Source organism: Meleagris gallopavo, chromosome 6 (genome assembly GCF_905368555.1).
Source record: "Meleagris gallopavo chromosome 6, MGAL_WU_HG_1.1, whole genome shotgun sequence".
NCBI classification, from domain to species: Eukaryota; Metazoa; Chordata; class Aves; order Galliformes; family Phasianidae; genus Meleagris; species Meleagris gallopavo.
In genome coordinates, this window is record NC_139409.1 from 30,681,852 (window position 1) to 30,692,936 (window position 11,085).

The 11,085-nt window shown below is 45.7% G+C and overlaps 1 protein-coding gene across 1 annotated transcript; it reads left to right on the plus strand.

The window, feature by feature from the left end:
- Window positions 1–17: 17 nt before the first annotated feature.
- NUP42 (nucleoporin 42) lies at window positions 18–6,523 on the plus strand. Its single transcript, XM_085226183.1, has 7 exons — window positions 18–534; window positions 1,079–1,322; window positions 2,540–2,634; window positions 2,953–3,029; window positions 4,071–4,157; window positions 5,601–5,685; window positions 5,884–6,523. The coding sequence occupies exons 1-7, from the start codon at window positions 438–440 to the stop codon at window positions 6,438–6,440; spliced, it is 1,242 nt and encodes a 413-aa protein (XP_085082309.1). The 5' UTR covers window positions 18–437; the 3' UTR covers window positions 6,441–6,523.
- The last annotated feature ends 4,562 nt before the right edge of the window (window positions 6,524–11,085 follow it).

An 11,085-nucleotide genomic window follows, 5' to 3' on the forward strand; every position in this document is an offset into this window, starting at 1 on the left:
GTCAGGGTCTGTGGGCGGCGACGCTGCGTACATTTCCTCATTCGGAAAGGGGCCCTGCGCCGGTCTTTTTCTCCTCGACTTACTGTTTACTACGGGCCCGCGCCGCGTTGAAATCGGTACCTGAACTACGGGGCCGTACTGGAAGTTTTGTCCAGCCTCCGCCGTTGCGTTCCTTCCGGCTCCCTGCTTATCGGAGATGCGTACCGGCGAAGCCGAACCTCGGCTCGGTGTAGGAACGCCTACGTCGAAGCCGGCTACCGGCAGCGCCTCAGCGGCGGCCGGCCCGGCACAGGCGGAGCCGCGCGGCGCTCGGGGGGCGGGGCCACGCGCGTACGCTCCGCTCGGCGCCGCCCGCTGCTCGGCGCTTCTCTCTGACGTCACGGCGGGGCAGGTAGCGGCGGCGGTTGGTGGAGGCGGCGGCGCGCGCGCGTACAGCGATGACCATCTGTCAGTTCTTCCTGCAGGGTCGCTGCCGCTTCGGCGACAGGTGCTGGAACGAGCATCCCCGCGGCGGCGGGGGCCGCCCCCACTCAGGTACTGGGCGGCGCGGAGTCGGGCACGGAAGGAGTGGGGGGGCGGGCAAAGCTCCCGTGTGGGGCTGCGCTGCGGAGAAGTCGCCGCGGGCTGCGAGGTGAGGCGGTCGTTCGCGAAGTGCCGCTTCTCGGAGCGCGTGTCCGGCACCTGCGCCTGGTGCCTCCCGGCCGTGACTTGAGAGCGGCTCCCGAGCGCCGGAGAAGCGCCGAGAGGCGGCACCGAGCCGGCTGCGGCACGGCGTTGCTGCCGCCGGACGGGAGGCGTGCCCGCACCGGCCCACCGTCTGGAAGCGCCGCGGGGCTCCTCCAAAGAGCGGCACAGCCGCTGCCGCAGGCGCTGCCCGCCCGGACGGGACCCCCGTGTGCGCCTCCTGCGGGACGGCCGGCCGGCTGCTGTGGGCGCGGGGACGCCGTAGCGGGGCTGCGCGGAGGGCTGCGCTTCAGACGTGCCGGGGTGACTCGCTGGGAGAACGTCTCGTTTCCGACCTCGTCGGTGTTGTGCCAGTCGCGTCCCGTCTGAAACGCTTTGCGTCCTTCTTCCTTAGCGGGTCCCGTCAGAGGAGCCGGAGGAGGACGGGGTGCCGCTACCCAGAGATACGCGAACGTTATCCAGCCTCCTATATTTAAGCACGGCACGTGGGGTGGCGGCAGTGATGGAGGAGGATTCTCTGGCGCCTCCGGTTTCGGATCATCGGGCGACAAAAGCACGGTCTTCTCACAGAACAGATTCTCTGCGTTAAGCAATGCAAACCCTGGTGATGGCTTCAGTGATGAGGAACAGAGACTTCTGTAAGTGATGACCCTGTCCCCTGGAAAGCGCTTGCGATGAGCTGTTTAACTGCCTGCTGGCTTCCTCTGGATAATGGAGAGGACGTGTTCTGAGGGATGGAAGCTGGGACGTGTGGGGAGAACCGTAGGAAACACTGCTTCATTTAATTATCTTGAGATCTGGCGATGCAGGAAGAAAGCAATCTTTGCTTTGAGGCTGGGTAGGGCAGCTGGACAGCTGTGATCCTAGGAAGACAGTATGGTGTTTAAGCTGCCCACAGGAGTGTAATGAAGGAGAAGCTAAGATTTCAGTGCTTGAAATTAGAGGATCAAAGCACTTTAAATGGCATTTCAGCCTTTTAAAATCTAAGTTGTTAGCTGACTTCGTTTCCCTGATATTAAAGACAACAAATTATTCTACCTATATCGAATCTAATGAGACCTGATTTCAGACCAGTTGAAAGTGACCAGCATGCTCGCACCCATTAGCAGGCACGTGGTGAGATGCAACAAGCAGTGTGATTTCCTGCAGAAATAGAGTTTTGGAACCAGGAAATTGAGCAGCACTAGCACCTGCGGTTACTTTTTATGATTATGTTAAGAAAATGTTTAACAAATTATTTACGTGGCTTCTGAAGTGTAAATATGAATGTAGTATTGCAAACATCTGAAATACCTGCAATTAGTATTTAGCAACCTGCTTCTGCAGTTTAACCTCCACTTTAACCATTGGGCTTTCATTCTTTTGCTATAGCTTCTGTTGTTGTGCTTTTGCCAAGTTTGTATTTCAGTGCTCTTGACTGTTTAGCAAATTAAAAGAAAAAAACTTCTCATCTCCACTCCCCTTTACTGAGTTTTGCTTTTTAATATCACACGTGTTCATTCATATTGTAAAATTAGCTGGTACTGAGGTTTTCAATTTTACTGTGGTCAAACAGCTTCAGGGAAAAACCCGTGACAGTGTATGCTGCCAAGGATTAAAAATGCCTTGTGTGGTTTTCTTTCTCTTAAAGACCTGATGTGATTTACTTGCGGTTCGATGATACAGTACAACGCTTTGTAGGGAAAGTCCAGCAGAGTGACTTTCACAGATAATTGAATACTTCAGTTGTTCCCTCTGAGCAGCATCCTATGGAATTAATTTGAATGGCTTTGGCTATTTGAGTTTGACTTTGCTTTTCACAGTTTTGCTTCTGACTGTGTGATTTCTTCTTTTGTTGCTACATTTTGTTTTCTAGTGACTGTATAGCAAAAGACATGGCAACCTGGGAATCTTCTAGACAGTGGATGTTTTCATGTTACTCACCTATGAAAGATAAGCCTAATGTTTCAGGTAGGTAACGTTTTTAGCGTTGCTGAGCGCTGCTACTGTTTAGAATGTATTTCTATACTTGTCCACACTGCTGTGCCTCAATGGAACCACTTGCAAGGTGACAACTTGCCTTGCGATGCAACAGTTAGGGGCACTGGATTATGGTATTTGTGCGTTTACACCTCCGAAGTTGTGCCGGGAGTCCTTTTCGTGTCTCCAACTAGAACTGGCTTGTCACAGGTGGCGTAGCAAGGGCAGTTTCTTGTAAAACTCTGGAAGGCAATTTTATATCTTTGTTGTATTTCCTTTGGAGCATGTTGATTGTTTGCCTCTCTGCAGGTTTTCAAGAGTTCTCACCTGAGGAGGTGCGTCTGGAGTATTATAACTGCAGAGCAAACAGTAACACTGAGAACTACGTAAGTATTTAAAACTGACCTTTCATGTGGATGCATTCAAGGTAGGTAGACCTGCCGGCCTGAATGTTTTGCCATAACTGAGCAACCTGATCTGGCTGTAGGTGTCCCTGTTCACTGTGGGGATTTGGGTCAGATGGCTTTAAAAGTCCCTTCCAACTCAAACAGGTCTATGATTCTACCTTCTTCTTTCTGATCACTGCATGACACAGGCCTCACAAATTATGCAAGTACAAAATGTATTATCCAAAGCATGAGTTTCTGTTCATAACGTGGAGCAAAATCTGTATTTTCCAGTCTGTTTTATAAGAGCTGATAGCAAACAATGTGATCTCTTAGCATGTGACTAGGCACAAAAGAATTATTGACGTTTGTGGTACAAGATTCTATTGGAAAAATTAAGAAATCCAGTAATAAAAATAGCACTTTGCTCTTGGAGGCATTTAGAACATGAGTTGACTTTATTTTTTTTTTCAGGAAAATTCAGCTAGGCTGAGCTTCAGTTGTGGTGTTTTTGTAAATTTAAGTGTGGAAATTTCTGAAAAATATTAATCACTTTTTAATCACGTAGCACTTCAATCATAGTTACTAAGGCACGGTTACTATTTATTGCTGCATATGTTTTGTACAGCTGTTGGTTGGCATTAAAGGGACTGATTTAAATTAAGCGAATTCATTTCTGCAAAGCTGAAGATTTTAGGGTGATTCTGCTAAAATATTTGGAAGTGTTATGTTTTGAAAATGGCTGTTGTTTCTCTAAAGACACGATAGAAGTTAAGACAAACTTAGGGCACGAGCTTAAGGATTGAACGCATATGTGGACGGGCCAGAAATAAAACAAGAACAGAAAAGCTTTATCTTTCTTTTACATTTAAGACTTGTGTGTTTTGCATTCTTTTGCAAGCACTCTATTCAGATAGTGATAGAGCCTCAATTTAGAAAGCTCCAGGAAATTTTTTAAATCTTAATAGTTTTTATCTTACTAGTTCTTTTTTTTTTTTTTTAATAACACTTAAAAGCATGTTTGTGTTTTCCCATGTTTAGATAAACTCTGTCAATCAGTTAGTGCAGCAATGGAGAAACAGGCTGCAGGAGCTGAAGTCTTTAAATGCCTCAGGAAAAGCATCATTGGTAAGTGTTAAGGAAAGGTAAATTGTTTCTGTTCCTAATATTGCTTTTCTCTTAAGTCTTGAGTGGAGGTTTTTCTGACAATTCTCAGTTTTTTAGTCAGAGCCGATTAAGTTATCTTGGTTACACCAACATTGGTTTCTGTTTGAAAGGCTGTTAATGAAACAATTTCTAAGGCATGATAGTTGTAATATGCAACCTTGTTTTTAATAAAGACATCTTGCAAATTCTCCATAGATACTGCTACTGTTATCAAAGGATTTTCCTGCAGTCTTACTGCTAACGTAGGTGACAGGTATTGCTCTGAACACCTTAGGACACAGACTTACTACCAAATATATATGATAGTGCATCCTTGTTTGTGCCTTAACACCCGAGGCTTGAGACTGTTTAATTCCTACATTCAGTGGCAGTTCTAATGGTAGATACGTGAACTGTTCTGAGAATCTCAACTTTGATGTGTTTTATTCTGGCACTGCAGCCATGAGAAAACATCTGGCATGAAAGGGTCTGGCTGACCAGTGGCACGAAGATCTTGAGAGTAATCTTAGAGTGCTCCTGGGAGCATTAAAGAAATTGGAAAGGTTAGAAGGACGAATTACGTAAGGAAGTAATTACAACTTGAAATCTGCACTGTCCCTATTTCTGTGTGTTTTTATAGGTGATAGAAGAGTTTGAGTGAATACTTGAGCACTGTGCAAATCAGATGAACATGGAAGTCTGTGAACACAGCTTAGGTTCTTCAATCTATCTTTCTCTAGAATCATGAAATCAATGAGTTGTTTGCAAGTTGTATTATAAATTAATCTCATTAGTTAATTAAGGAAAGGAGTGAATCAGGGTGATTCCAATATAGCAAGGCAGTAACTGGATCTCAGTTTTGGAAAACTACAGTTGTAAGCCGCATGGAAATACCTGTACTTTCAGTCTGTGTCTTGGTCATATAACAATTGTGAATCAGGTGTGTCAGAACAGGACGCTCAGCAGAACAATTCAAGCCAGTATTTAGTGATCAGGGAGATGGTGGAAGTTGATTTAGGTGAGGGCTGCGTGAAGTGCATTGAAGTCTCTGTAATGTGATTTGGAGCCCTTGCTCTGTTCAGCTCTGAAGCTAAAAAGGTGGGGTTCAGACTTCAGCACAGACATTTGTTGTGCAACGCTCAAGAGAGCAGACTGAGATGAGAAGAAGAGCTCCAAGAGATTTTGGTGATTACAATTACTTTTTGCCTGTCAGTCAACAGATTTATGCTTCTAGGGTGTTTGACAGAGAGTAGCCTGAGAGCATTTTCTTTATAGTTGCAATAGTTTGTGATCAGTGTCTAATTAACTTTGTCTGAGTAATGTTAAATTGGATGGCACACATACGTTTTCATGTTAAGCATTGATTGAAAGATACTTGCCTGTGTTGGAATGTAGTTTTCATTTATGTATTTGGAATTTTTTAAGCTATCTCAGTTAAAGAATGCGGTCACTCAACCCTTACCTTCTCTTGGATTTGGAGGACAGCAAGCCTCAAGCTTTGGTTTTCCAAGTAAGTTTCTGCATAAACAACCAGCACTTAAACGGATATTTTTAAATGTTCTTCTGTGTTTTTGAAATGCAGCAGTGTTTCAGTATCACGGGTGTACCCATTAGAAATGTATACTCTTCTGCAGTATTGAAATGCAGCAGTATTTCAGTATCACAGGTGTACCCATTCTGACCATCCTTATACATTTCATAATTGCAGGCTTTCCAGTGAGCAGCAGCAGCAGCGCTACCAGTTTCTCCTTTAAAGCAAATACCAGTGTTCCATCTGGAAACGCTCCAGCTTTTGGGAGCTCTGCTGCTGCCTCCAATCCTCCTACATTCGGTGTGACATCCTCCCACAGTGCTCCCAATCCTGTTGGGTTTGGCAATTCTTCAGCTCCATCTGCAGCCTCTTTCTCATTTAAAACTTCTGGAACAACCAGTAGCTCTGGAACTTCTGGACTCTCAGGCTTTGGAAATTCTGCTGCTGCAAACTCTTCAAGCACTGCTCCACTTACAGTTTCCGGAACCCCTAATGCAGCGACAGGAACTTCTCACTCAGGTGCAAGCAATGCTTCAGCTGCACAGACTGCCAGTGCCTCTGGACATAACGTCACAGCCACACCTTCTGCAGTCCTAAACGGTATCACATCAGACAAGTTATATACACCAAGGAGTGAATTAACAGCTGAAGAGTTGGAACAGTTTGAAGCCAAAAGGTTCACACTAGGAAAGATACCTCTTAAACCACCACCCATAGACCTTATCTATCTTTAGACCTCAAGTTTATTCTGAACATAAATGTCTTAGTTGTTGTTCTGTGACACCTCCAATAAACAATGTTGTGATGGAGTAATGAATTGGAATGCTTTCCTTTGACTAAAATTTTCATTTAGTCTCTTAATTTTTTGTAGTAATATACTTTGTGATACACACTGACCATCCCCATTTTTTTTTTTTTTTTTTTTGCACTACCCACCAAGTGAACCCAGGTCCCTGTGCAAAAACAGTTCCACGGAGAGGTTTGCCCTTTCCAGAAACTGGAAAGACCCAAACAGTGTTTCCCAACATGTTCTGTACATGGTACTACAGGGAACTTATCTCCCTGCACATTATGTAGGGAGCTGGATTGGGTAGAACCATTGTGATTGATAGATCCACGAGTATGGTCCAACCAGGTTGCTTCTGCCAAATGCTGCTCCCAATGCTTAAATATTCCACCACCTGTTGCTTTCAACATAGTTTTAACAATACATTGTACCATTTGATTTTACCAGAGACTGGTGCATGTGAGGGGATACGATCAATCCACTTAATGCCCAAGTATTTACAAGGGAATTTTTGAAATGGGTCCCATTTTCTGACTCAATTCTTTCTGGAGTGCCACGTCACCGTAGGACTTGCTTCTCCAGACCTAATACGGTGTTTTGGGCAGTAGAATGGGGTACTGCATATGTTTCAAGACACCCGGTTGTTGCCTCCACAGTAAGCACATAACGCTTACCATCGTGAGTTCATAGCAAGGTGCCACACCTCACCATATTTATACTTTTGCCATCACCCTTCCCCCAGAGAGGTTTCATTTTCTTGGCTTAATTGTGGAACGTATGTCACAATCATGGATAACCTGTGCAGTAGCATCCATAGTTAAGCCCGCTCCTTGGTCTCTAGCCCATTTACACGTTGCATCTCTTCCTTCACAGCCCGAGGTTTCATGGGCCCACCGAGCCAGAAATAATTCACCCTTGTTTTGCCAGTCCAAATCCATTTGAGCCACCTCAATTTTGGCAGCTTTATGTCCTTGGTGGTTATTTTCGTTTTCTTCAGTAGCTCAACTCTCGGGCACATGAGCATCTACACAATGCACCTTTACAACCATATCCTTTACTTGGGCAACTGTCTTTCCACAGTTCAGCAGCCCAAATAGGTTTATCCCCTCTTTGCCAGCTGTTTACAGCTCTGCTACTGCTGTAACCACCCCCATAAGGCAGTTGCCACCATCCATGAGTCAGTATAAGGACTGTATAAAGTATAAGGACCTCCCCACACGCACACCTCCTCCTCTTCAATAACACCTAAGGTGAGCTGGATAGCCATTACCTCTGCAAATTGGCTCAATGCTCCCTTACCTTCAGTGGCTTCTGCAACTTGTTGTGTGGGGCTCCACACTGCAGCTTTCCATCTGCAGTGCTTCCCCTCAATTTTTCTGACAATTCATTGGATAATGGGGACTCTGTAGCATGTAGTACTTCTCCTGGTACTGTTCCAAACATTATATCCTCAGGCCAGTCTGTGATCACTTCTAAGATTCCTGGACTACTGAGGTTCCCCATGTGAGATTGTTGTGTGATCAACACAATCCACTTACTCCAAGTGGCATGAGTAGCATGATGGGTGGGGGGAGCCTTTCCTTTAAACAAGCAGTTGAGCTAACAAGGGGTTAGCTCAACCACTTGACTACCAATCACAGTTGCTTAGGGAGATGGGGAAGGGAAGTCAGGTGGTAAGAAAAAAAAAGAAAAAAAAAAAGCATTCAAACAGCAGCCATGAACCCCCTCACAGACAACTAAGATCTTCTCAGTTGGAGTGTGGCATTCTTCAGACCCCCATATGCTCGACTCCAGAACCCCAGGGGGGGGGGGGTCAGCTTTAGTCCTCTCCTGAGGCTCTTTGCCACAGACTCCAAGTGGGACCTTTCTCTCCAGCAGCAGTGTAGAGGATGTTCTTTACATCCTGTCCCACCCATACTGGCCCCAGTGCCACGGCTTGGGCTGTCTCCTCAGGGTATCAACGCAAATGAATGAGCAAGGGTGAGGAACGGAGCTTTGACAGATGTCTACAGAGAGACAGAAAAAAAATGTAGAGTTGTAGGGTACTGTCTGTAGAAGAACCTGCAGTTGTTTAGATGAGGAAAACGTAGATTGAGATACAGGAATCTCAATCACTGAGCCATTCAGGACTGCTGCACTTCAATCTGTTGTTGTAGAGCAGCTTGGCAACTAGAAATTCAGAGAGTAGCCAAAGTGATGGACAACTAGAAGCAAGGCTTTCTTGGAAGCAGAGGAGCAGAGAAATGAGTGGTGAAAGCAAAGTAAGTCTGCATGATAGAATGGCTGTCCTGTTTGGTGTATGCTCTCAGAAGAGGGGAAATGGAATTTTTAAAGCACCTGGACTAGTAAACCTGAGTACTGAAGTCCTTCCTCAGAGGCATCTTAGGTAGCAGATTTCCCTCCAGGAAGTCCAATTAACTCTCTGTTAAGGTCTGGCCAGGCCAAAAGTAAAACATAGGAAACAAACTCCTCCCTGCAGGGCTAGCAGCACAAGTCCTCAGAGACCAGAGACAAGCACTACACAAGCAGTTCTGATACCTTTGAACTAAAATACACCAGCACTTGTGAAGGGTGACAAGGGTGCAAAGCAGAGTGTTGAGAGTACCTGCCAGCTCTGCTAGGAAAGACTGAGGGCTCTGGATGTGAACAGGGAACCTCTCCCCATTCACTTGAAAGAGGCACATGAGCTCTCTAAAACTGCAGCAAATACACTTCTCAGTTCTGAAACTCTCACACACAATTGCTTGATTTCCCTGATAAGGACAGCCAAGTAGAAGAACAAAGACTAGTTATCAGTAACTCAGTCCAAGGCTGTATACTTATTCAACCCACAGTGCTGTTGCAAGTTTTCAGTCTGTTCTGCACAATAAGGTAGGCACACCTACCACGCACTGTCATGCGACAGGCGCTTTGGTGGGGCTTCCCCTCCTGCAATATGTCAGCTCTTATGTCAGAGGGAGAAGAGCAAGAACAGCAAGATTTAAATGCCAGCAGGCTGATCAACATTTTTTCCCTTGTTACACAGATTGCTTTGTCTTCCGTGTTTCCCTGCACAGGCAGGGAGTGGGATTTACTCCTACCAGGTCACATGAGAGATGTGAGAAACGAGTTTTGCATCTTCCAGCAGGAGGATCTGTTACATTGCTAAATGCAGAGCAGTCAGCTGAAAAATGAACTGATGGATTTAAAGCCCCTGTAGCAATCGTATCCCACTCTACCTGAAATTCTGTTTCATTATGGGGGAGCACTCTTAGGAGGTGTTTTCTATTGAGTATCACAGGATGGCCAGGGTTGGAAGGGACCTCAAAGATCACGAATCTCCAACCCCCTTGCCACATGCAGGGCCACCAACCTCCCCATTTAATACCCCACGAGGCTGCCCAGGGCCCCATCCAAGCTGGCCTTGAACACCTCCAGGGATGGGGCATCCATAAACTCTCTGGGCAGCCTGTTCCAGCACTTCACCACCCTCATAGTAAAGAACTTCCCCCTGACATCCAACCTAAATCTTCCCTCCCTCAGCTTAAAAACATTTCCCCTTGTCCTGCTGTTATCTACCATTTCAAAGAGGTGATTCCCCTCCTGTTTATAGGCTCGTTTTAGGTACTGAAAGGCTGCAATTAGGTTACCCCACAGCCTAACTGGATTAACTATGAAGATAAAATAATGCCAAAGTCATATTAAACTGAAATAGTAGCAATTTATATCTGCAATATAACAACAACAAAAAGCCTTCAAGAATGTAGAACAAAACCTGGCTCTGGATGACTGATCACACAACAGTAGTTGTTGTTTTCTACTTAGGGCAGAAATAGCCTTGCAGTGTCTGTCCCACTAGTGTCCTTTCAAGATATGGGATTTAAACGTGTGAAGATGATATTTCTTGCAGAACAGTTACCCTTAGCATTCAGTCATCTTATATAAACACTGGTCAGCTTCTCCTGCCTGTTCTTCCCTATCTTTGCCTGTACTTCTCAAAACCTACGTAGAAAAGCCAGAGACACGAAAGCTCCCTCCACCAAGAGCATTATTTTGGTGTTCCAGATATCCAACCAAAACAGGACAGAAGGTTTATCCTCTTGAAGCACACCAGTGATGACATACCTTCCTGCCTGACTTGTCCCCTGGGCCTCAGCCCTTTAGCACAGGGCCTGCTGCAGGAATGGTCCCATCCCAAGCCACAATGGGGAGGCAAAAAGCTGCACCAGTGCTTTGTCCTTGGCCCAGTGTGCCACCCAGGGCAGCGTGGGGACACCTCTGGGAGCCCCCTCCTTTAATGAGCATCACCTTTCTGCTGACAATTGTTTAATTATCTGTATCTGATGGCATTCTTCTATTTTTTGCTTGGAGCAATATTGTACAAATAAGAGAGGAAGAATGGCACAAAGTATCCAGCAACTTTGCTGGAGGCATACTGGAAATCCCTGATGCTACTAGGGGAAGAGGAAATAAATTGCATTTTACAGCATTCCCACCTCAAATGCCAGGCCACCTCCAGAAAGGATGCCGCAGAGCCATAATGCTGCCTGTTGGCTGTCTAAAAATTACTCTGTGGAAGTAGAACTCCCAAATGTCAATTTAAGTATCTGACA

Bases quoted from the DNA above. Each gene is read 5' to 3' on its own strand.
- NUP42 (XM_085226183.1), top strand. From the start codon at position 438: ATGACCATCTGTCAGTTCTTCCTGCAGGGTCGCTGCCGCTTCGGCGAC. The intron at 3,030-4,070 runs GTAAGTATTTAA...TCCCATGTTTAG, and splicing joins ACAGTAACACTGAGAACTAC to ATAAACTCTGTCAATCAGTT. The intron at 5,686-5,883 runs GTAAGTTTCTGC...TCATAATTGCAG, and splicing joins CTCAAGCTTTGGTTTTCCAA to GCTTTCCAGTGAGCAGCAGC.